At 42.1% G+C, this 26824-nt stretch overlaps 1 protein-coding gene across 5 annotated transcripts in view; it reads right to left on the reverse strand.

Moving 5' to 3' along the window:
• Positions 1-26824, reverse strand: part of PAK2 (p21 (RAC1) activated kinase 2) — an 81687-nt gene that overhangs the window by 22813 nt on the left and 32050 nt on the right. For all 5 annotated transcript variants that reach the window (XM_024211949.1, XM_024211946.1, XM_029913742.1 and 2 more), the window contains 8 exons: positions 17960-18170; positions 10216-10316; positions 9411-9561; positions 8246-8277; positions 7567-7671; positions 5354-5483; positions 4438-4501; positions 1880-1928 (listed from right to left, as the gene is read on the reverse strand). In XM_024211949.1, coding sequence (XP_024067717.1) covers positions 1880-1928; positions 4438-4501; positions 5354-5483; positions 7567-7671; positions 8246-8277; positions 9411-9561; positions 10216-10316; positions 17960-18146 — 819 coding nt within the window. In that variant the 5' untranslated portion in view covers positions 18147-18170. The remainder of the gene's footprint in view (positions 1-1879; positions 1929-4437; positions 4502-5353; positions 5484-7566; positions 7672-8245; positions 8278-9410; positions 9562-10215; positions 10317-17959; positions 18171-26824) is intronic.

The following is a 26824-nucleotide window of genomic DNA, read 5'->3' on the forward strand; positions in this document are numbered from 1 at the left end:
AAGGTGTGAAGAGACAATGCCCGAAAGAGTGATTCAATAAAGTGAGTGATGAAAGAAAAGCAGACATGCTGTTAAACAGGTGAGAGGTGAACTTTTACAGCATAGCAAGACAAAAAACAAAGAGGAGCTTGGTGGGGTGACAACTTCAAAATTACAGCCATAAAGTCTAAAAGAAAATCAAGGTTGAGAAATTGAGAGGAATGAGTTTGACCATTAATAACTATGGTATTCTTCTTGCCAAGAAGAACCATGTCCATCTATGAGTTGGAAGTAGATGTCTTATAATTAAGACAACTGGAGAAGGAATGGTCTACTGTCTGATATGTCATCACCTCCAGAGCTAAAATAGCTTTTAGAGATGGCAGGTGCATATTGTCTAAATGCTGCAGTGAGGTAAAAGTAGTAATGAGGAAGCCATGTGAAAGATGGTTTCACTGCTAGAGGGAGGAAAGAGATTGGAAGTGATCAAGTGTTGGATCAATGAGGTCAGACACCGGAGATTTCGTGGGAACTACACAGAGGATCAGTAGTGTTATTGGAAGGGACAGGGAAAAGCTGACAATGTGATACTGCCACAGACAGATGCAATTCTGGAGTGGAAGAAATAGTAAGCTCTGTTCAGAGTAGAAGAGATGTCAAGTGTGTTAAGGACTGAATTGGCAGTGTTATGACGACTCCGGAGATTACAGAATAGCAATAGTATCACTAAAGATCAGAAGGAAACCTGGGAGAGGGGCTATGTAATATTCACAATAAAACATGACAATACTGCATATTTTGGTGCACCAGAATTTTAGTTTAGGGGTTTTTTTTGGGGGGGGGGGGGGGGGGTCTTAAGGATTTGAGCTATTATTGTACCATGGGTTCTGGAGAGATAGGCAATGGAAAGTGTTTTTATAGGGTAGGTTGGTTGAAAGATGTACAGCGATTTAGTTTTTTCTAACAGGAAGTAAAGAAGGGCTAGAAAAACGGAATCCAGGTATGGGATTTTGTTATAGATGGACAAGCACATAAAGTGCTTAGTGTATGACAGGTAAAGGAAAGTACAGGGGAAAATTACTCATTAATCCAGGGTGTGGTTACTCTTAGGCAGAAGAGGTAGAAAAGAGGAAGAAGCCAACAGGTATAAAGGAGAGAGGTAAAACTATAGGTGAGAACATTTCAGCTATTAGCAAAATGAACATTCAGGTGCCAGAGGAGGTGGTGGCAGGAGAGACTTACTGAGCCGATGGGTAAAGCAATTAAAGAAAAGATGACTTTAGAAAGAAGCCGACAATTGTGAATTTTAGTTGTAGGGGACCAGTGGAGTAAAAGACGTTTGAAGGAAAACATCAAAGCAAATAGGATGGTGAAGGCTTAACGAACAATTTGTAAATGACAATGATGCCACCACATCTGCCAGGTGATATGGGTGTAATCAATGGGAAGAATCTGGGAACAGGATATGGAGAAGGTAGTTTAATTAAAATAGAAGGAATTGTTTGGCGAGAAGCAATTTCCATATAGGCAAGACTATCATGGTCACAGATGAAGCTATGTAGAAGGCTAAATGCAAAATTATTGGTCAGAATTCAAGTCAATATTGCCTACAACACTTAGAGATTAAACAGTTTTCAAAACCCACAACTCTGAACATCTTGGTCCCTTTGCATTTCATTGGAAAAACAAAACCCTATTTTTAGTATTCATCATCCGGTTACTACAAAACAAGGACTGCACTGTTACAAATGACTATGACAAATATTCTACTAGAAAGTAATGCCAGAGATGGGAGCCACTGGTAAAAAAAAAAAAAAAAAAAAAACCTATCCAATTCACTTCCACACTTCCATCATCCATAGCTGCTAATTTAAACGGAAAATATTCACACAGATCTTACCTCCTGTCCTGTTGCCACGTCGATAGCTGTGAAAACTGTACCTGAAGCACTGTGAATACAAGGTATGTGATCAGCTGTATGATTTCAAATCTAACAAGAATATACATGCAGACAGATCAAAGATTTTTTTTTTTAAGTTTTGCACACTAAAAACTGTCAAGAACTGCGCATTTGTGTGAAAAAGTACTTCTTTTTGTTTGTATAAAACCTGCTGCTTATTAATTTCATTGGATGACCCCTGGCTTTTGTATTGTGTGAAAGGGTAAACACACACTTCTCTAGTCACTTTTTCGACATCATTCATAGTGATGTTATAGGCCTTTATCATATCCCTCCTTAGTCATCTTTTCTCTAGGCTGAATAGCCCTAATCTTTTTAGTGTCTCCTTGAAAGGAAGCTGTTATACATCCTTGAACATCTCTGCTGCCCTCCTCTGAACCTCTTCCAGTTCCACCATGTTTCTTTTTGGGCGATCAAAACTGGATACAGCATTCAAGGTGTCAGTCACACTGTGGATTTATATAGTGGCATCGTGATATTTTCCATCTCTTTCCTAATAGTTCTTTTTGACTGCCACTGCACATTTCGTGGAAATCTTCAGAGATCTATCCACGGTGATGCCAAGAGCTTTTTCTTGGGTGGTAATAGCTTAGACCCCATCATATATGTAAACACACGTATACACCTCTACCCCGATATAACGCTGTCCTCGGGAGCCAAAAAAAATCTCACTGCGTTATAGGTGAAACCGCATTATATCTAACTTGCTTTGATCCGCCGGAGCGCTGCTTTACCAGGTTATATCCGAATTCGTGTTATATCGGGTTGTGTTATATCAGGGTAGAGGTGTATATGTATAGTTGGGATTGTTTTTTCCCCACGTGCATTACTTTGCACTTATCAATGATGAATTTCATCTGCCATTTTGTTACCCAGTCACCCAGTTTTGAGAGATTCCCTCTAATTCTCCTCACAGTCTGCTTTGGACTTAACTATTTTGAATAATTTTGTATCATCTGCAAACTTTGCCACTTCACTGTTCATCTCCTTTTCCAGATCATTAATGAATACGCTGAACCCAGCACAGGTCCCAGGACAGAACGTTGGGGAACCCTCCTGTTCACCTCTCTCCATTGTGAAAACTGAACTTATTCCCACCTCTTTGTTTCCTATCTTTCAACCAGTTACTGATCCACGAGAGGACCTTCCCTCTCATCAGCTACTTAGTTTCCTTAAGAGTCTTTGATGAGAGACCTTGTCAAAGGCTTTCTGAAAATCCAAGTACACTGTATCGACTGGATCACCCTTGTCCACATACTTGTTGACTCTCTCAAAGAATTCTAATAGATTGGCAAGGCCTGATTTCCCTTTAGAAAGCTAGTGAAATCAATAGGCAGCAAGCAGCTTTCATAGAAACAAGAGGAAATACTTTTTTACACAACGCACAACTAACCTGTAGAACTCACTGCCATGGCATGTTGTGATGGCCAAAAGTGTAACTGGGTAAAAAAAATGAACTGGATAAGTGCATGGAGGATAGGTCTATTAATGCCTATTAGTTAAGATGGTCAGGAGTGAAACCCCATGCTCGGGGTGACTCTAAACCTCTGATCACCAGAAGCTGGGAGTGGAAGACCGGGGTGGATCACTCCATAATTACCCTGTTCTGTACTCTCTCCCCCTGAAGTTCTGGAATGGGTCACTGCTGGCAACAAAATACTGGGCAAGATGGACCATGGTCCGACCCAGTATAGCAGCTGTTATGTTCTTAAGAAGGGCATTCAAGGAGTACTCAAATAAGGAGTACTAAATACAAATACCAGCCAGCTCAAAAAGAGCACACTAGTCACCATAGGACCAGCCTCTTTCATAGTAAGAGGAAAACTACTTTTCTTGCATGTCAGTGTATGCAAATCCCTATACCTTGTGCTATTCCCACATATCGGATAAATCAGACAATCGATTCTATTCCACCCCTCATTCCTACACACACACACACACACACACACACACACACAGACACAAAATATCGTTAGAGGGGATGCAAACACAGTAAGAACAACGTTTATATTAAAAAAATTATGCAAGCTCTGCCAGTATTCATCCTTCAACTGTACTTTTACATTGAAATGATTCATGGAAATATCTAGAGCAAATTACACTAGATTGATAGCACCTTGACCGGGGTAGGAAAAACTTGCATTCTATCACCCTTAGCTTTTCACTAGTCATAACATTAAAAGAACAGATACGTTTATCTCATGAAGGGGAAGAGCAGAAAAAAGACAAAATTTCACTTAAATGAATACATTTTCACTCCCATCCAATCTCACCAGAAAGTGGTTTGTTTCCAAAGAGACATTAATGCACAAGCACAGTCCCATAAAGGAACAGATTCAAAACTTCCACCACTGTCTGAAGACTCCTGCATCTGATTATTACTGCTTATACACTGACATGTCTGCTTTATTAAACAGTGGCTAAATGACAAAAGTACATCACACCTTTAATCATGGTTCATTCACTGAAAAATTTTGGACAGCTCTACAAATACTCACCCCTGCCCAATTTTTTCATATCTGGTGTATTTTTTCTTGGGATCTCCTATGCTCACAATAGTCCCTAAAAAAAAAAAAAAAAAAAAAAAAAAAAAAATTCCACACAAAACATAAAACCAACCAGTGATTTAAGAGAGCATTCTTCACTTTTTATTAGAGTACAATGTGTACTTTTTTCTTTTGATTCTTATGGTCATAAAAACAACTTTTTATATTGAACTGCACTTCAATTAAATGATATTCTTCTGTATGACATTTGTGACTTGTAACACCTTTGTGGGATGAATCAATAATAAATCCAGTAATTGTACTGCCTATTTTAAACTAAGTCATTGCCTCCTTTGTGCTAGACAATGGCATTGGTTTGGTGAATGAGTGCATCTATGAAGGTTATGGAATTAGTAACAGCAAAAATCCACTGTATTCTGCACTAAAAGGAACAGCTCCGTAGAAGCTGATCACCGTGCCACAAGTGCGACATTAAAGCTGTTTTAGGGCCAAACAGGGAAATTTTGTTTACTTGTTAATTTCCATTCTTCAAAACCAGTCCAGATGCCTGAATACAATTCCTCCCAACTAGCAGATGACAGAAAATAACCAAGTCTTTGGGTTACATCACCCTTATATGAAAAATGGGGATGATGGTTTAGTCAAAAGACTTAGTCATTTGTCTCCATTTTCTGGTTAACAGAAACTACAACCAAGCTTCTGTACAGATTGTTTTATGATGGCCTCAGTTCATACATCATGCTGATTTGATACCTGCAGTCTTTTCTGTAACAGACTCCAATAGGTATTATCAGTTCAAAGCAATGTGCTGATGAGGTCTGCACAGAGCCCTCCCATATAAATAAGAGAATTATTGATAACTAGCATCAATACTGGAATTTGTATTTTTTTAAAAAATACAACTCACGTAGCTTTTCCATGATGTCTTCATCTGACATTTTGGTCTTCTTTTTCTGCTTGTCAGCTGACTTGGCAGCACTATCACAAGTGTCACCAGCTGGTGCAGGGATAGGGTCAATTACAGACCGTGTGTAAATCTGTGGGGAAAGAAAGAACATTCACTATTAGAGCTCAGAGTTCTCTTTGCAACCACTGACTTTCAGGTTCAAAACTGCCATAAATTCTTATCTGACCACTACCATTGTTTCACTTAAAACTTTTGAAACCAGGAGCCACTTGTTCTGAGAATTGCTGCTTTTGAATACTAGCCACCGTGACTACAACACTACTTGATTCTGAAAGACTGACCTGTAGACTTGCTGGACAGCGCAGATGGCTAGGGGTCGATTTACTCAGGAAAGAGATCCCTGACGCCTCTGGCTTCTACTCATTGCAAAAACTGTTCTACAGTTTGGTACATCATTGCTTTGCTTTGCCGGACTAGGTGGAAATCTCTCCAAACACTGCAGAAGCGTGAACTACATAGTGTGGTACTCACCTCCATAAACTGCTAATTTGAAAGCTTAGTTGGAAATACAGACATTACGAAGCACATTAGTCTAAACTCCACTTTTTTTGCGGGGTGGAGGGAAGGCTTTCTACCCATTTGTTCTCTAATAGGATGTCCTTATTACACCATATGCTGGAATAGAGGCTAGGGTTTGACTGCCCCTTCATCCTTTGTACATTTTCTCTTATTTCTTCAGTCTCTCCTCACATTACATGATGCCCACCCATCATCAAAGAGGATGGAAACTGCTCTTTATTTAACTGTGGGACAAATCATCTGAAAGGAGATTTTGTGAAGTAGTAAGCTATAGTAAAATGAAGATGCAGTAGATACCTTTGCACAGCCCAATCTTTTGGTTTTGGGGAGCAGAAGATAGTTCAGATTTGTACATGGGTCTCCCTAAACTACCTAACTGTTCATCATTTGAAAAACTGCATAAATTGACAGTTATACTTGCTAATGTGGCAATATTTACAGATCTTTAGACATGTAATGTTCCACCTATATCCTTATTTAAATGTCATATGGCCTATTCCTTAAAGCAATATTCTGTGAACATTGTATACATTCCATACCTACCCTTCAGACAAAACAAGGCAACAGTGGAAGAGAAGATGACATTTGGCCTTTATAGGAGCATAGGGAGGGTCTCTGGAGGGAGGTTGGGGTGGGGGAGTTAAAGATGGTGCTAAAGCTTAACTAAGAACTTAAGTGTTAAGTTCTCACATGTAAAATTTAGTACTAATAATATTCTTGTTGGTGGAATAAATTCCCAGACAACTACAATGCAGAGGGTTTTTTGTGATGGGATAATAGTTTAATAGAAAAAAATCAAGCACACAGTACACCTCTACCCTGCTATAACACGGGTTCGCGTATAGCGCGGTAGCAGCGGGGCTCCGGCGGCGCTTTAAAGGGCCCAGGCTCCCCGCAGCGGCAGGAGCCCGGAGCTCTTTAAATCACCGCCGGAGCCCTACCGCTGCTACCCCGGGACTGTGGCAGTGGGGCTCGCCAGCGCTTTAAAGGGTCTGGGGCTCCGGCTGCTGCGGGGAGCCCTGGGCCCTTTAAATCACCGCTGGAGCCCTGCCACCCCTACCCCGGGGCTGCGGCAGCAGAGCTCCGCTGGCGATTTAAAGGGCCCGGGCTCCCTGCAGCGGCCGGAGCCCGGAGCTCTTTAAATCACCGCCAGAGCCCTGCCGCCCCTACCCCAATATAACGGAGTTTCAGCTATAACGCGGTAGGGATTTTTGGCTCCCCACGACCGCGTTATATCGGGGTAGAGGTGTATGTGAGTAAGTTTTTTTAAAATGTACATTACCCACAATATCTGGCATTTTCTAGGTGCATTGGTAAAGTTTTGTAATGATCCTCCTTATAAGGTGTTTTAGAGGATGAGGAAATGAATTTGGGATTTTTTCAATGCAGCCCTGCAAAATATAGCACTAATTTGGATACTCCTGGTCCAACTGGTACCTGGGAGTTAGCTATAGCTAGGAAAAAACATGACTACTAAAATAAAATTAATATAAATAAAGTGACATTTTGCAAAGAATAATCTTCCCCAATCTGGTGTGGGCAGGGACCATGGGAAGAGGCCTGCAATAGACAGACAAGAAAGTAATGTAAAAAAAGCAAAAATACCAGAGTAAATTAAAAATAAAAACACTCACTGATTTTGTATGATCTGGTCGAGGGGCAATAACCGGAGGAGGAACCTCTTCATCATCGTCATCTTCTGCTACTGCTGTTGAGGGCTCTGAACCTTTGGCATTGGGCTATATTTTTGTTATTGAATGGAATAAAGGGGAAATAAAGTATTTATATACTAGAAGCAAAGCTGTTGTTTTCCCCCAAAATTGTAAACAGCTTATGAGTTTTAAGGCATTTTTAGAATGAGGATCCAGGAATTCTTAGTAATTTAGAACTAAAGTAAGTATGCTGAGAGACATAAGAGTCTCACTACATTTATTACAATATTCAGTTTATTACATTTCATTGGAATATTTCTTTTTTAATAAAAGTATTGTTAAAATATCTGAATATTTAAATTACCTCTTTTACTACTCTAAGTTGTCAGAAGCATATGTTAAGTATTTCTCGCCATTCTTTAAATAATAAATAGACATCCATGGAAAGCATTTAGCAGACACACAAGAATTCGTAAACATCCTTAAAACTAAACCACCTACTGGGCACTTTGTTTCCTGTGGGAAACATTGGTTAAAAAATACAATTCAATAAAATGTTACTAAATTTATTATGAAGTATATAATATGAGTTTTAATTTAATTAAAAAAAACACTAATTGAGTAGGCCTGGAACGGTGCAAGCAATAATAAATACACTTACTGCTGGTGTTCCTGAAGCGAAACCATCTTTTTCTAAACAGCAAGAAGAGTAATAAGTGAATATAAATAATTAGTGGAATAATAAATAATAAAAGTGGACTTTATAGACAACATGAACAACACATCAGGAATATGGACAGTTCATGAGACTTCCCTGCGTCCAACCAGGTGAATTTTCATGGTTGATGAATGAAACATCTATTTCCCTGACTAGATGCAGACAAGTGTTACAAAAACTTCTTCCCCGCACAGGTCAGGCAATATATATTTCAAATCCTGACTTGCTACATGACTGGATCTCACCTGAGTGGAGACTCTTTTGTCAAATTGTGCACTGGTTTTGATGTGCATACGAAAGAGAAGATTATGACCAAACTGATAAGGCAAAGATGTGAAAAACCCCTATCACTAGGCTATTTTTACAATGGAAATCTTTTTGATTTAAACAGCTAAAAGGAACCACATACACTGGAAAAATACAATCAAATGTTTTTCCCAGCCACCCACACACACCTATCACTTCTAATGCAAGTTGTAGACAAGTTACACTGAACCTTTGGTCCTATCATAGAATCATAGAATATCAGGGTTGGAAGGGACCTCAGGAGGTCATCTAGTCCAGCCTCCTGCTCAAAGCAGGACCAATCCCCAGTCAGATTTTTGCCCCAGATCCCCAAATGCCCCCCCCCCCCCCCGGATTGAACTCACAACCCTGGGTTTAGTAGGCCTATGCTCAAACCACTGAGCTATCCCAAAACTGTCATTTGGGAAAGTTGAGCCAATGCAAGTTACTGCACAGTAATTGTCCAAAAGCATGTTCTGACTAGAGATAATGGGAGTGAACTTAACCAGTTAATCATAGTCTTATAGTTCTAGCTTCATAAAGACAGGTCATTAATTAATTGATTTTAGCTGACTGGTACTGCCATTTTGAATTATCCTGTTCCATTTGTTCTCTTACTCACCTAAAACAGGAAATTGACTGGACAAAGAGTGCAACTTTAGTGGAACCTTTATTTATGAGTGTCCCTTACTCATTAGATACTAGTTTGAGCCTTCGGCATGGGCCTACCTTCCCAATTCTAGGTAATGACGTACAGGGAAGAGCAGACTGGATTGTAAGAACCCAACTTCCTCTGAATGTCTCGTATGTACTTGTCTCTCACCTGGAGCGGAGAAGCTCAGGTACTTCTGTTTTGCTGTGTCTTTGGAGTCATAGAATTTCAGCACATCTAGTACAGCCTGAGGGTTTTTCTTCTGCTCTAGCTTGGTGATATTTGAGGTCTGTAGCAATCGAGCCCATTGCTCTGGCATTCCCTGAAACAGAAGACAACCTTAATACTTAATATTTTTAAGTCATTTAAAAAAAAAAATCAGAATGGGCTTTCTTTCCACATGTAAGCATTAATCTGTGACTCTAAGTGACTCAGATGTGGTGCGGGTTTCAGTCACTGAGTTGAATACATGTAGGTGACAATATAAACCAAGCCTTCAGCTAAGCTAGCACAAACATTCAATAGCTCTATCAGGTCTTCTGGCCTACTGGGGCACTGTAGGAAGAAGTTGTGTACCTCGCAGCCCCGTGCCCCTACATATACCCTCTCCTAATCAGGTACATTAAATTCTCCATTCATCACTCAGTCTGATTTTCTATGTACATATCTATTGTAAATGGAAGTGAACTAACCAAAGGGACTACTTCATTTTTCTACAGGCTAATAGGAATTCTCACTAAAGAGTTCTCCCATGTGGTATAAAGTAAAGCATCAGGATTCCAGTGACTAATATTAAACATTTATATTGCAGTAACACCTATGAGGCCAACCAAGGTCTCGGTGTGGTAGGCATTGTAAATGACTTGTGATGGAGAGGAACAGACTAACTTACACCTTATTCTTAAGTGACAAATTCTCCTCACTTCAGCAAGGAACCCTATGGCTTTCTGAACAGTTCTAGGACAGGTATACTTACAGTGAATTCTCCAGTAACCGCATCAAAGCCAACATGGATGGTGTGTTCAAAGTCTGAGGGAGGAGAAATTTCTGGCCTTTCCTTTTCCTTTTTCTTGCTTCCTAAAAGATGACATTGAAAACCATCCACTTAAATTCAGAGAAGGTTCAGTCACAAGATAGAAGATCCCCATTGTCCCTGTTTAATACAATGATAATCTTTGAGCAGTAATATATCCTTTATATTTATTCTGAAATTTGGACATGAACATTTCATAAATGCATGGAGCAGACTGTCCTGCAACATTTTAATTTTAGTTTAAGTTTCAATGTAAGAACTGCTAATTCATTGCATTGAAAGTTATTTATATTGTAGTAGCACTCAAAACCTGAATCAGAATCAGGACCCCATTGTGTCAGGTGCTGTACAAAAACATAAGTCTCTCCAGCCTCAAAGAGTATCTAATTTAAGACAAGATGCAAAAGTGGGTTTAACAAGCCACAGAAAGGGGAAAGGGTGATGAATCAGAAAGATTAATAGGTATAAGATCATGCTGTTCGATGAACTATGTGTATAGCCGTATTCAGATTCAATTACATTTTTAATTAGCTATTTTCTTAAACAAACTATTAGGTTATTTCCATTGCTGTCTAATTTCAGGCTTTTAACAAAAATCTTTGTCTCTTCCCTTTTTGTTTATATTTTTAAATTAAAATACTAAATACAAATCAGTTCCCTTGTTACCTCCCCCTGCCCCTTTTTTTTAAGCTGGCCATACTCTGCTCAAGGTCCATTTTTATACCATCTCCTCCACAAACTATCAAGTCTCCTTTAAACAAAAATGTACCCACAATTAAGTTGGTGACACCACAGGTAAAGCCAGAAGCACTGACAGGTATACTGACTGCTGCTTCCACTACCCTCCACTTCCTCCCAGGAAGAGTTCGTGTCCTTTAGTGGTCACTCCCTAGTGTAGGGAGAAATGGGGGTGGGTGAGGCTTTCAAGATCTCTTTGAAGAGAGGGGACTGGGTAGCAGGGCATGGGGGAGCCTGACCTACCATCAGATATGTTCAATGTGTGATCTTGGAAATGACTGCAGATTCTGACACTAGGTCCACTTACTGATAAACGGCTGAATTTATTCTAGTGTGCATAAATCCAGTAATAATGCCACATTGTGCTTATTATAATAAATGAAGTACAGTGCATGCACAGCACCCATTTTTAAATACCTATTTCTGTCTGACTTAATTATTGCTTTACAAGTTTCCAAACAAAATAAGCTTCTCAGTGAAGGTGACGCTATAAATTTTAAAGAAATTTTAAAATAAATATAATTTGAGCTGCAATGTTTGTTTACTTTGTTTTAAAATCACCTTAAGACTAAGGATTATGTCAAATTTCAGTCCAGGAAATAAATAAAAAAAAGTTAAGTTATAAGCAACTCAAATAGCACCACCTCAATTTTAACTGTGATGTGTCTATGGAGATGCAGAAATATGGGGAACAGCACATGCTACAATTGAGCAAAGTGGGCCAGACAATAGTTGTTAAAAATAAGACTTTATCCACTGGGGTTTCACAGTTGGGTATTCATTCAAACATGGAGCCATCTGAGGATTTGTTTCTAATTACCAGTTTTTACTGTATTTCCAACCGTACAGACCCTCACACTAACAGGAAAGGAAAGAAAGGGAATTAAAGACTATACTTAGAACTGAAAAGCCATGTGGCCTGCCTAGAGCTAAACAATACATTGGAAAGACATTGCTGTTATAAACAGGATATCTTTAATATGGCTGCACAGGTCTGGAAGCCAAAATGTAAATGGATTGTCAAATGCTCTTATAAAGAAAATTACTTCAACTAAAGGTTTAGGAAAACCTGATTATCTCTTTATATGAAAGCATTAGAGCATCACTCCTTGCCCAACCTTTTGCTGCTAATTGTGTGGAAACAGAAAATGACTTATGTTCCTCAGAAACACTCTTGGTCTGAAGCATTTGATGGCGTCTAGAGGACATAACTTCGTGTTTAAATCCCAAGGCACATGCTGCACAAATAAACCCTTCTTCTTTCAATCAAATACACATCTTATTAGTACACTGGGCAAAGACTAAAAACCATTGCTCCACCCACAGAAATAACAGACTACAGAAACACATTAAACAAATGCAGGCAGCAGAACTGAGCCAAGAGGCTGCATCAATGAGTCACACTTTGGCAGCAGGTACTTGAGGCTCCATTAACAAGGCCACTGTGAGGCTACACTATTTCTGAACCTCTGATTATATCTGCATTACAGTTCTGTATTTAAAAGGGACTCTCTTTAGTACAGTGTGATTCCTTTGTTTCAAACCACAAATCAGTTTAAGATATGGCCCCTTATTCTCAGCACTAACAGTAGCTTAGAGTGTTGCAGAATTAGTAGTGTTCTGAGCCTCTGGAGAGGAGGGAGCACACCTCAGGCCATTTTCCAATTACCCTCATGGTTGAAAGGCTTGAGAGCAAGACATGTACACAGCACTGCTCAGATGGAGGTTAAAATATGGGATCTTTCAAGGTGGTGCTAATGGGGAGCAAAACAAGCAGAAATGTAAAATCCTGGAGAAAACCACTACCCCGAATTATAAAATATATAAAAAAACCCCACACTAAAAATGCCCCAAATTACACTGAAGGAATCTTAGCTCAGTCACTAATAAATATTCCCCACAAGAAAGCCAGCAAATACGCATACTATACATTAGCATGACCAAATGTCTGGAGCCAAAGTGTAGAATGCTTATTTTCCTATTGCAAGATTTTAACACTATATACAAAGCTAAGTGATATGGCAAAAGAACTTCTGCAGTTTCTGGCTCGCATGAAAACATGACACGGTACGTGCTTGTTCTGACTTATTCCAAGGACGATCACTTAAAAAAGCAACAAGTAGAACACCAAAGCTGAGTGAACACACCAAATATACTTATTTTGACAGGACTGCACCACACTAGAGGCTCTATAGTTATAGCGGAGTGTTGGAATTAAGGTTGAGAGTCAATTACTTTTTAAAAGAATTAATTCTACATGCTCTACATCCTCACACTGAGGATTGTCTAGAAATTTGCAGTCCCTCGTGGAGGTGAGGGGTAGGGTTAGCGTTCCAAATCTGGGATCTCAAGTTACACACCTCTTGAAAAACCCGGCATTTTATAAAAATCACTTTGTTCTTCTAATTTGTTTTGTACACACCTTAAACGAAGGCTCTGATCGCCCACAAACTGATCTCAATCGCTCAGGATTTACCTCAGCTAAGGCAGGGCACTCACTATCCCTCTGAGTGGGAGAGGATTTTACTGAAGAAGTTATTAAGAGTAACATTTGTAATTCGAGGTCAGGGCATGCCATGCTGACGTGTCTAAAAGGCAGAAATGTGCATATGCAGCAAACTGTTTTCCAGGCAATCTGTCATCACAGTAACTGGGTGGCTCAAGATGACATGTGGTTATTGAACCTGAGCTACAACCAGGTGGCATGAGTTCAAGCTCTACCCTTGGCAGTTTTTAAGTGTCTTATGCATGTTCCTTGTTCTTTGTCTGCATTCTGCAGGGGCTTCTTTTGGAAGTTATGTTTGGAGATCAAATTTTCTGGTTTAAGAGTTATATTTTAAAGTGCTCTAAAATACATGTACAGACTCTGATTTTACTTTCAAACAGATGGAAGATGAAACGCTCTAGTAAAAGCCATTAGAATAATGTAATCATGTTTCCTAAACAAGGGAACGGAGGGCGATCAAAGGAAAGCAAGTTGCTGTGTATTGTGTCATGGGGTTCCTGATCCACAGCTCTCCTAACATGAGTTGCTCAAAACACATTATATATATTAAAAAAAATAAATATAAAAATTTCCTGTGGGTACAGAGTTGGCGGATGGATAGATGCACCACATCCATACCCACAGGGGAGAAAAAAAAAAAACCCACAGCACCTCCCCCTCCAGCATGCCAGCAGCCCCTGCCGATCAGCTCCTTCCCCTCCCTCTCAGCTGTTCCACCACACGCAGGAGGCACTGGGGGAGGGGGAGAGGAGCAGGGGCAGGAAGAGATGGGTAAGGAGCTTGGAGGAAGGGGTGGAGTGGGGGAGGGACCTGGGGTGGAGCAGGGGTCGAGCATCCCTTGGCAACTAGGTAGAATAACTCCTCACTTAACATTGTAGTTATGTTCCCGAAAAATGCGACTAAGCTAAACAATTTTTAGCTAATCCAATTTCCCCATAAGAATTAATGTAAATGAGGGGGTTAGGTTCCAGGGAAATTTTTTTCACCAGACAAAAGACACACACACACTCTCACTCTATATATATATATATATATATATATATATATATATATATATACACACACACACACACACACACACACACACACACACACACACACACACACACAATAAGTTTTAAACAAACAATTTAATACTGGTACACAGTGATGATGATTGTGAAGCTTGGTTGAGGTGGAGGAGTCAGAGGGCGGGATATTTCCCTTACTGCCAAATGATGAACTAGCAATTGGCTGAGCCCTCAAGGCCTCAAGGGTTAACTCTCTCTCTCTCTCTCTACAAGGCAGCAGGAATGGAGGGAGATATGCGCATTTCCCCTTTAAGTACACTCCCTTGTTAATTAGATCAGCTTGCTGAGACTGCAGCTGCTGCAAGCTCCCTCCATCCTGAGCCCTGGTGTGTCCCCCCTGCTCTATGGAAGATGGGGTAAGCGGGGTGCAGGAGCAGAGGGGAGAGGGACACCCTGACATTAGCCCCCCTCTTCCTTCCCTCCCTCCCCGTACAGCAAGCAGGAGTCTCAGGGAGCAGCTCCAAGGCAGAGGGCAGGAGCAGCACATGGCAGTGGGGGGAGGGACAGCTGCAATTGCTAGCCTGCTAGGCAGCTGCTGCACAGGGAACTTAGGGGAGTGGGGAGCTGATAGGGGCTGCCGGTCCACCCTGGTTCCAAGCCCCCATCAGCTAGCTGCAACGGGCTGCTCTTCCTGCAAGCAGTGGACAAAGTAGGCGGCTGCCAAACGACGTTAGAAGGGAGCATTACACAACTTTAAACGAGCATGTTTCCTAATTGATCAACAACGTAACAACATTAACCGGGACGACTTTAAGTGAGGAGTTACTGTAAGTCAGCACCTATTTTTTATATTTTATATATATATTTGGAAAACAGCTAGGGAATATCTGGGGGAGCGTGAGAGCAGTGAGGGAGAACATGGCTCCAGTTGGTCACATGGGGCAGGGGGGCCCTTTTTATTCTCCACTTTAAATGATGCTTCAACCCAATTACACTTTGTAATTTACTGAGGGTCTTTCACTGTTCTATGCCAATCCAAACATGAGTGGTCTTTCCTCCCATGGGGTTCTTACTATTGTAATTCCTTTCATTCTTGTTTGAAGGAGGGGGGTTGCAAGTACTCTGGTGAAGGCATATGTGCAAATGTCAGATAAGCAAGTCAAGCCTACAGGCAGTGCCCCAGCTGCTAGGTTAGATGAGGGAGGATGCTATTCTACCCAGGTTTTTATACTGTGTCCTTCACAACAGTACCTGACATGTGCTGCCACTACTGCCATCATAATGGTAAAATATTGATCTCTGTAGTAACAGTGGATCAAGCTGGGGCCTGCAGCAGATAAAAGGCACTGAACCCAATCCTCAGACTGAAAAAAGACCCAGTTCCTTAAAAGTTTTGGAATGTTTTGTCTGTCTCATTGGAAGTGACCTGAAGTTAACACCATGCCCCCATCCTCCATATGCAGTATTCAGGAGTTGCCCTTCTCCCTCAGCTCACTTAATGAGCCAATGGGTAGCTGGGAGGTCTGTTCCCTTCCAATCAGCATGGAGGTTTTGGTCCCGTCACCATCCATCACCCATAATCAGCAGCAGAAGTTTGTTACCACACTTGTCCCTTCAGACTTACCTCACCCCACTGGGCTGGTCTCCTCTACAGCCGGGATTGATGCTGCGGCGATCGATCCACCAGGGGTCAATTTAGCACATCTAGTGAAGACCTGCTAAATCGACAGCCGATTGCTGAGATGTCGACTCCGGTACTCCACCAGATCAAGAAGAGTAAGGGGAGTCGACGGCAGAGCATCTCCCGTTGACACAGTGTAGCGTGGACCCTCCAAGTAAGTAGATCTAAGCGATGCCGATTTGAGTTATGCTATTCACGTAACTAAAGTTGCATAGCTTAGATCGACTTTTCCCTTTAGTGTAGACAAGGCCTTAACTGTTGAGGAAACTGACCACCACAGCTGCTGGATGACTCACTTGTCTGGACACTATTCCAGAATAAAAGTGACCTTATTCCAGAATACATACTCCGTTCCCAAAGGTTAATGCCGGTTATCCATTGTAGAGAAATTCCAGAAGAATACTGAAAGCCATCTTATGAATATGCATGATCCTGCCTCTGGGGTTTCTTCTAAGAGGTAAAGCATAGTCACGGACTGACTGCTATTGGGACAGACAGATGAGTGAAGTAAGAACTGCCTTAAGGGAAAAGACTCAATATGGTGAATAAATCATTAGAGGAACAAAGTCTCTCCAAGCAAGGTGATGAAACCTGTATCAGCATGATTGAAACAGTCCCGTTGGGTGTATCAGGCATAAGAAGAAGCAGGGAGGGGAAAAGCAGAACCAGGAGGTATTCAAATGAAATATATTAAATGGAAGTAAAAACAGTGAGGCTAAAACTGGTTTCCTAGTAATAATATCAGATAGTAACATGTTACTCTAGTCCCTCACCCACAAAATCCAACCACACTGATGCCAATACATTTTAAATAGCTCTATTTTAATGTCTAAATATTTGCTCCTCTACAGTGACAATTTCTAATTCTCAGATATTTGTACATGCTTTAATATTTTTTAAACACACACTTAGCAGATACAGTAATAATCTCCAAAGGAGAATACCCATGCAAAAAATAAATTACATTCTAAAAGGCCCAGCGATATATTATGTCTAAAGGAGACTCAGGTTACACAGTGTAACAGGATTTATTTGATATATATTCTGTTAGCAAATTAATTTTGTGATTTTAATTTTTTTCCCCTATGGTTCTGAAATGCAGGGAAATTTAAGTTAAGACTAAAACCAACTTCCAGGGCTGTAACTTATTAGGCTTTGGGAGGATCTTGCTCAAATACAATTTTATAAATGGGGGGCATGTGGAAGAAGGAAGGCTAGTTCGTTATTTATTTGCATTGCAGTGGCACACAGAGGCTCCAAAAGGAGATCGCCGATCAGGGACCCACTGCACTGTACATGTACATAACAAAAAGGGCTTATAACCCAAGTGTAGGACTACAGACAAAAAGCAGACGCTATGAAGAGTAAGGGGAGCAGAAAGTAAAAGGGGCTTTCAGAAGGGTGATTTAAGATGGTAGAATGGAATTTTATTTTGGAGGGTTTTTCTGCTAGCTACCAATTTAGTTATAGTGTTCCCCCCCCCCCCCCAACAGTCCACGTTCAAGGGCCTCCAGTTGCAAAGGAAAGTTTCCTCTTAGCCAAATCAAACATGTATCCTGGACATTAGCACTTCCTTAAAGGAGATACTATCTGCAGTTGGAAAGACTAGAATAATGAGATCTGATTCACACTAATCTTCATATCATGGACTTGTTTGAGTGTTTGCAACACTCGTTCAGCCTAATGAAAGAGTAAGGGGAAACGTATCCAGTACTCATGGAAGGTTGTTTTGCCTGCTCTGAGATATCTTACCTTTTTCAGTGCCTGAGAAGATGGAGATTATTTTGTTCCTAGGTTTTCTCTCTTCTGGTACAGAGGGCAGGGGTTTCAAGCTGTGGTTGGTAGACAACTGGTCTTTGCCCCCTGAACTGAAGATGGTACTGCTCATTCGGACGGGAGGGGCTGGTGGCTTATCTTCCAGTTCTCCGTTATCAGACATGGCTCTTAATGGCTAGACAAAGCCCTGAAATGGAAAATAAGAAACAAGTATAAACATGACTGGCAAATGTAAGGTAACAAAGCACTAGAAACAAATGCCGGATTCCTTCCAAATTGCCAGCAAAACTTACTACAAAGGAAGAAGAATGCATTTCCACTGGAAGATGTACTAGGCATGTTAACTAAGCTAACACCATCATCTAAATCTCCAAGTCTTTTCTTATCCATTTTATAATTAGGCTTGAAAGGATATTTTTATCTCTAGGTGTCGTAAATGTCAATTTCACCGTACACAAACTGACAAATATATTTTCATCAATAATAAAAATGTACAGATAGGCAAAGAAAGGAAAATGCTGCTTGAGTACTTAGAGTTTGATTTAAGGATATTTACTTTGTATATTTTGAAGTGTGGTGTTGATTTGTGTTTCTCAACTGTTATAAAGTTTTAACCTTTTGCATCTCAACATCTACTATTAAATAATTATTGTCTGACCCCACCATAATTTCCTGCAACTTTGAAAATTTAAATCAATAGTCAAAATGCTTAAAACCAAACATTGATATCTGTTTAAATGAATTCCGCCAAGCCTATTTATAATGCAAGCTCTTTGGGGCAGGGACAGCATTTAGGTTTCACACGGTGACAAGCACTTTGCTAACACTAAAGTAGATATTTAATGAAAATAGTGTTCCTCCTCTCCACCTAGCAGCACATTTGCTACTACCTACTTTTGAATGGCCTACTTTTACATATGCTGACTAGACACCACCCTTCTTGGTACCTCAGACTGCAAGAGAAGTCCCAAAAGTAAAACCAAGTCAAAAAGTCAAACTAAACAGGGTCACAGAAGACAGATAAGGAAAAGGCCAATTACAATAATTCCAGCAGCCGCCAATTATGAATGATACAAATAGAAAGAATTTTTATATGCACCCTAGAAGCAACACCTCCAATACAAATCCCTTACAAGACACTACCCCTATTCAGTGGAAAAGGAATGTCTGAAAGAAAACCTGGCAAGAAAAGCTACCCTGGGTCCTTCCAAAATAACCATTGATTAAATGTGACAGAACTCTACCTCAAAAGCATGTCAGGACTCAAAAACAATCCCTCAGTTGTCTTATGGATGAGGCTGGAAGTGGCTTAATATACATCAGTAAGAAATGGCATCTGGAACCAGCCAGTTCCACTACTGAAAGTCATCTTGCCTCCATTTTCCAGTCTGTAAAATGGGCCTTATCTCTGGGAAATGCTTTAAGATTCTTGAACGAAAGGTGTGCTCTCAGCAAATAGTAATTGACCCAGACTGAAGAGCAGCTATGATTACTGAAGTATTTACATCCAATACCGAAACATATGTCAATTAAGAAAATATTCAAACTTGGGAGCATTCTGAAACAATTTTTTATTATTCTTCAGCAGGAAACTTTGCATGGTGGGATTTCCACAAGTGATAGCGATAATAGCCTTGCATTTCTATACTGCCTTATATTCAGCTGGATCCCAAAAGGCTTGATTGCTTGAACTGATTGTACAATGTACACATTTTATTTAAAGCAAAAAAAAAAAAAAAAAAAAAAAAAAAAAAAAAAAAAAAAAAAAAAAAGCATTAATGTGTTAAGGATGAAAAAAATCTGCAAATGAACAGTTAGAGACCCAAACAATTCAATTTTCCCTGCTCATAAACCTTCACTCACTCTTATCCCAATTACATTGCCTAAAATTTGCAAAAGTATATTCACAATTACTAAGAGGTTGTTTGAAATTGATTTTTTTTTAAATAAATGAGATTTGATAATCTAGTAATTTGTTAACCTGATTTTTGTGGATAAGCATTTTTGCAAATTGTAGGAGGTAATGTTAAAATTGGGTGGGTAGTATAAACCAGGTGGGATGAACGCAAGGTGATGAAGGATTAAAGGCAGCGAGCAACAGGAAGGATCCCTGAACTGTTCATTTCCCAAGACTTTAGCATTTTGGTTTTTAAGAAACATTTAACTGTTAAAGTAAACAGGAGCTGCTCAAATGACAAGATTGTCTTGTAGGAGACAAGAAGCTCAAAGAGAAACCAATGTTCTTAGCTTCTTGATTATTCAGATAATTGAGACAACTCGGCTAGAAGACAGGCACAATGTTGAGAGCTACTAGTGGTTGGGTGCTACCGGGATTTCTATAAAAAAAGCAGTGGTGTCCTTATGTTCAAATGCCTCCATTAATACTAAAATGGAGAAAGGCCAAGGAGAGCCAGAACCTAGATGAGAAGTTCCACATTCGGGAAAACCTACACAGGATTTCCCCCCATAATAGCCTGCTGATTTTTACTCTCTACTCATAATGAAATATGGAGCATACTAAAGAAAACATACACTGTGAAGAAAAATGCTTACCAAATTGCATCTTGGTGATAACCGAGAAGCAAATGGCTCCCTCGTGATTCCTGCAACTCTTTGTCTGTCTTCACTAAGAAAACCATGCCAAGCACCTCTCTTCCCCCTCCCCAAAACTATGTGGAAAATGGATGCCTCATAGGTCTTCATCCAGTTCAGCAAACTTTACTATACTGGGTCGGAACTTGACTGATCCTAGGCACACACCAGTAGGGCAACTATTTTCCACGTCATTTAAAGGAGTCAGGGTAAAATGTGTGTGACATCTTTTATCAACACATCTTATTTTCACAGCACAGATACTATGCTCTATAGCATCTTTGTAGGTTGACATGTTCTTGGCAGAGAAACTATAAACTGATTGCCATCATCTAGCCTCTCACCAATGAGTCTGTACAGTGCCAGTTCCTAGCTTCTAAACAAAGCAAGCTCACTTCAAAGACCACAAGAGTGTAATGTCTTATATCATGTAGTCTGAAATAGAGCGTATATTAATTGTTGCCATAAACATCTAAGTAATATAGTTTCTCTACAAATATCTTTATAATGCCAGGTAGTACTATGCACTAGTACTAGCTTAACGGTAAATTGGACAGCTGCTATCTACTGAGAGATTGATGTGGGACAGCTGTCAATGCTGAATAATGTCTACCTAGAAGAATCTGTCTTCACTTTTCTCTGACGAGGTAGGAATAGATATGGTTGCAATATCTGAATACAGTGGAGATTTAGTTGTTGAGATTCAAGTGACTTTTTCAAAGCCCAAAGGTTTGCTGAGTTTATGGATGCTTTCAGATGTTCGTAGCTGTATGCAGGACCCTCTGTCTTTTCCAACACCTACGTTCTGAGGCAACAGAATTCCAAAATTTCATTACTTCAAGGTAGGGATGATGAGCTTACACAAAAAGATTTTCATGGGAGATACTGGTTCTAGCAAAATGGAAGGTGTTTGAACAGCATGAATCCCTATTAAAGGAACAGTGCAGAGCAGGAGAAAAATTTGCATTCAGGCCTCTTGATAATGCCAGATCTTATGTGCTGGGAATAAATGACATTGGTGAAACTCAAGGGGCCGACTCTATGGCTAGCTTTTAATGGAACTTGGATAAAAATGTGCATATCTGTGGTGGTGGGGATACATAGACTCACAATCCTAGTGCTATTGATTCGAGGACACCCATTTAGCAGAAAACAGATTTTATTTTAAATCCCTATTTATTTAGAACAAATTTAACACCACTTGACAGATGTCTGCATGGAATGTTGTTAGAATAAAAATGATACATCAATTTGCATAGGCCTAATTGTTTTCAGATATTGTCAATAATTATGTGTGATTGAAGAAATGCCAAACAGAGCTAGTTGAATATTTTTCATCTGAATGATTTTCTGACAAAAATGCCTTTTCTGCAGAACCAAAAGTTTCTATGGGAAAATTTTAGTTTTGCCAAGAAATTCAAATTTCTGCTGGAAAAAATGAAATGGCAGCTGCCTGCCAGCAAGGCACTTGTCAATTTCACTTCCCCCCAGTGAAATGGACTAAAAAAAGCTTTCCTGGAAGGCCAAGACCCTGATTCTCTACCTCCTGTGTCCCTCTGTCATCCCCCAAATGAGGCTCTGAGTGGCAGCTGGTAACGCAAAAATTTCTGTTTCAGTTCTCCTGAAAAGGGAATTTTTCTTGAAAACCTATCTCATGGAAAAATTTGCATTTTTGATGTTTTGTTCGAAATTGACAAGAGCCCTCCAAACACAGCTGTGGGAGAGTCAGGGATCTCAGCCACCCAGGCTTCCCTCTCTGCTCCAAGGCTGGAGAAGCACAGGGAGATAAGCTCTGTGATTGACAGATGGCTGTGACCAATAGAAGCTTCAGATATATGCGTAACTTCTCTTCTCCCTGGCTAGGCTCCCCAATACATGATTTGAGAGTAATTTACTTCAATGTTTTTCTTCAAATATTCAGTCTGGTACACAAAGGAAGGCCAGACTCTCCTTTTTGTAAAGAAGTTGTAGTACCTGCCATTGCTGGTTCAGATTTTCTTTCAATACTACTGTTTTCACACTTGAAAAATTAACGTAAAGCAGCAACAGCGGGAGATGAGACACTAGAGGGTGAGAGCTCTGACTTACTACAGAGAATTATTTCCCAGGTATCTGTGTGGTGGGTCTTGCTAACATGCTCAGGGTCGGTCTAATGGCTATATTTGGGGTCAGGAAAAAACGGTTACTCACTTCTCATAACTGTTCTTCGAGATGTGTTATTCATGTCCATTCCAATCAGGTGTGTGCATGTGCACGTGCACAGTGGCCAGAAGATTTTTCCCATAGCAGCATCCATCGGGTCAGTCTGGGCGCCCCCTGGAGTTGTGCCTTCATGGCACTCAATATAGAGCCCTGCTGACCCACCACCCCTTCAGTTCCTTCTTGCCGGCTACTCTGACAGAGGGGAACGAGGGTGAGTTGCCCACTGATTGGAATACTGCTCATCCGAAGGCTGCATCGTCTCTGGCCTGCTGGGTAATCGCATAGTGAGCGGCGAAAGTGTGTATGTCGCCACTCTGCAGATTTTCTGGGTTGGAACCTGAGCCAGGAACGCTGTAGAGAAGAGAGACATGCAGCCACGCTGCCAGCAATGTCTGCTGCAGGCGCCGCCCCCAGCAGCTCCCATCACTAGTCGCCGGGCAGAGTCAGCCATGGAGGCAGCATCATTAGTTGCCAAGGCAGAGTCAGCCATGGAGGTAGTGTCGCTTTTTTCCCCCACAATTAATATAAACAAGTCAAAATACCGAACACAATTATCTGATGCACACCTTGCTGCAATCCTGAAGGTTTCACTGAGGCTAGACATCAACAAATTGACAGAACTAAAGCGTTGCCAGGTGTCTGGCAAACACTAAACACTCTCTGGCAGGTGAAGAATTGTAGAAAGTTGTATGAGAGTTTTATTATTTCTAAGAAATGTGAAATAAAAAATACAATAGAAAAGTTTTCTTTTCTGAACACCATCTTCAGTGACATTATTGAGTTTGAGACCCCTGCTGTAGAGGAAGCCTGTGCCCTGGTGGAGCGTGCAGTGATCGGAGGTGCGGGAACACCTGCCAGGTTGTAGCACTCATGGATACAGGACACTATCCATGACTAGATGCGTTTGGATGAAACAGGCTGACCTTTCATCCCATCTGCCACCGCCACGAACAACTGGACCAATTTTCTGAACAGTTTCGTTCACTCGATGTAAAAGGCCAGTGCCCTGCGGACATTCAGAGAGTGGAGTCTCTGTTCCCTGCCGCTGAAATGAGGTTTAGGGTAGAAAACCGGGAGGAAGATGTCCTGGTTGACGTGAAACTGTGACATAACCTTCGGGAGGAAAGCAGGGGCAGGCCTGAGCTGAACCGTGTCCTTATAGAACACAGTGTGTGTGGGAGGGTCTGATGTTAAGGCACTGACCTCAGACACCCTCCTGGCCGAGGTTATTGCTACCAGGAACGCCACCTTGTGAGAGAGGTAGAGCAGGGAGCATGTTGCTAAAGGCTCAAAGGGGGGGGACCCATAAGCCTAGAAAGGACCAAGTTGAGGTCCCGCACAGGGACCGGTTGATGGACGCGAGGGTATAACCTGTCGAGCCCCTTTAGGAATTGGCTGACTATGTGATTAGCAAATACCGAGCGGCCCTGCACGCCCGGGTGAAAGGCTGAGATGGCGGCTAAGTGCACCCTTATTGAAGGCAATGAGAGACCCCCCCTGCTCCAGATGGAGAAGGTAATCCAGAATGTGCGGCACTGAAGCTAGCGTCGGGGGCGAATGGCGCTGCGCCAACCAGACTGAAAATCTTTTCCACTTGGCAAGGTACGTGGCTCTCATAGAGGGTTTCCTACTGCCAAGGTACGTGGCCCACTTGGCAAGGTACGTGGCTCTCATAGAGGGTTTCCTACTGCCAAGGAGGACCTGTCTAAGCTGGTCTGAACAGGAAAGCTCCAACGGATTTAACCATAGAACTTCCACACTGTGAGATGGAGCGACTGGAGGTTCGGGTGTTGGAGACATCCGTGATCTTGTGTGAGAAGGTCCGGGGAGAGCGGCAAGGTAATCGGGGCTCCCACGGACATTTCTAGGAGGGATGTGTACCAGTGCTGAGGGGGCCAGGTCGGTGCTATCAGTATGACCTGAGCTCGATCTGTGCGGATCTTGAGCAGCATCATGCGAACGAGCGGTATCGTTGGAAAGGCATATAGAAGAGAACCTCCCCAATGGAGGAGGAACCCATCTGTGCTGGAGCCCAGGCTGTGATTCTGGAAGGAGCAGAACTGCTGGTACTTCCTATTGCGTCGCGTGGCAAAGAGGTCTATCAGGGGAAACTCCCACCTCTGGAAGACTGAAATTGTGACATCCAGGCGAAGGGACCACTCGTGGCTGTGGAACGACCTGCTGAGGTGGCCCGGCAGCTGGTTCTGTACCCCGGGGCAGCCTGCAGGTGAATTGAATGTTATACACAGAAGTCCCACAGCATGAGGGCTTCTTGGCACAGGGGAGAGGAGTTTGCACCCCCGTTTGTTGATATAGAACATTGCTGTTGTATTGTTCGTCATGACTGAAACACATTGTCCAGTTAGGTAAGGGCAGAATGTCCGGCATGCTAGGCACACTGCTCTCAGACATGGATGTGGAAACCAGATCTGCTTGCGACCAGAGGCCTTGAGTTCTGTGGTCTCCCAGGTGAGCTCCACAGCCCAAGTCTGATGCGTCTGTCACCAATGACAGAGACAGCTGTGGGGCAGCAAAGGGAACCCCTGAGCACACCTCCTGAGCATTGATCCACTACCGGAGGGAGTCGAGGACCAGACCAGGCAGGGTCACGATCATGTCCAAGCTGTCCCAGGCTGAGCGATACACTAACGCGAGCCACGACTGGAGCGGTCAAAGCCTGAGTCTGGCGTGCTGCACCACATAGGTACAGGCAGCCATGTGCCTGAAGTTTCAGGCAGTTTCTTGCTGTAGTGGTGGGGAACTGCATGAGGCCTTGGATTATGTCGTTGAGGGCCTGAAACCTCGCCTGTGGCAAGTATGCCCTGGTTTAGGTCGAGTCCAGCACTGCACCTATGAACTCTATCCTCTGGATAAGAGTTGATTTCGCTTCATTTAGGAGTAGATCCAGGCTGTCAAAGGTGGCTCTGATAAACGTGACCTGAGGTTCCACTGAAGTGGTTTTTGATCAGCCAGTCATCGAGGTACGGAAATACCTGTACTTGGTGCCTCCACAAGAACGCGGTGAGACTCGAAGTGCTGCTGACAGGCCGAACGGGAGGACAGTAAATTGGTAGTGGGTACCGTTGACCACAAACCTGAGGTACTTCCTGTGGGGCTGAGAGATTGCGATGTGAAAGTCGAGGACGGCACACCAGTCTGCTGGATCTATTGAGGGGATGATGGAGGCCAAGGAGACAATGTGGAACTTGAGTTTCTTTACGAACTTGTTGAGTTCTCGCAGGTCCAGGATAGGCCTGAGGCCGCCTTTGGCCTTCGGTATTAGGAAATACCGGGAATAGAAGCCCTCACCCCTGTGCTTCTGAGGAACCTCCTCCATTGCTCCTAGTGATAGGAGCAACTGCACCTCCTGAATGAGGAGTTGCTTGTGAGAAAGGTCCCTGAAGAGGGATGAGGAAGGGCGGGTGGAAGGGCGGGAGGGAACAGAATTGGATGGAGTATCCCCTCTCTAACGTGCAAAGCACCCTGCGGTCTGAAGTGATACGGGGCCATGCACGGTAGAAATGGGACAGTCGGGAGGAAAAGGTATGGCGGGGTAGATTCAGTCTCTGATCTGGTGTGCCGTACTCGACCACACCTTCAAGAGGCTGGTTTAGGGCCACAGGGCGGCTTGGGCTGGCCAGAGCCCTGGCCGGAGGATTGGTATTGCCTCCTCCTTCCACTCCTGTTCCTCCTCCGAAAACCGTCTTGTTGGTTCTGCTGATGGAATCTCGGAGGAGGTTGCGATCTGAAGTGTCTCCGCTGTGTGGCGAGAGTGTGCAGGGCCAACGACTTGAGGGTGGCTCGTGAGTCTTTCAAGCTGTGTAGCCTCATCTGTCTTTTCAGAAAAAAGTCACACCCCCAAATGGGAGGTCCTGAATAGTTTGCTGGACCTTGTAAGGGAGCCCCTCCTCATGGCTACCCCAGTCGCCATGACCCTAGTGGAGGCATCTGCAGCTTCCCCTCCTCCACCAAGGCTGAGAACTCGGCTTGTGAGTCCGAAAGAAGTGGCTCCGTATATTTGGCCATCGCTACACAGGTGTTATACGA

Source organism: Terrapene carolina, unplaced genomic scaffold (assembly GCF_002925995.2).
Source record: "Terrapene carolina triunguis isolate 2854851 unplaced genomic scaffold, T_m_triunguis-2.0 Scaffold837, whole genome shotgun sequence".
Lineage (NCBI taxonomy): Eukaryota > Metazoa > Chordata > Testudines > Emydidae > Terrapene > Terrapene triunguis.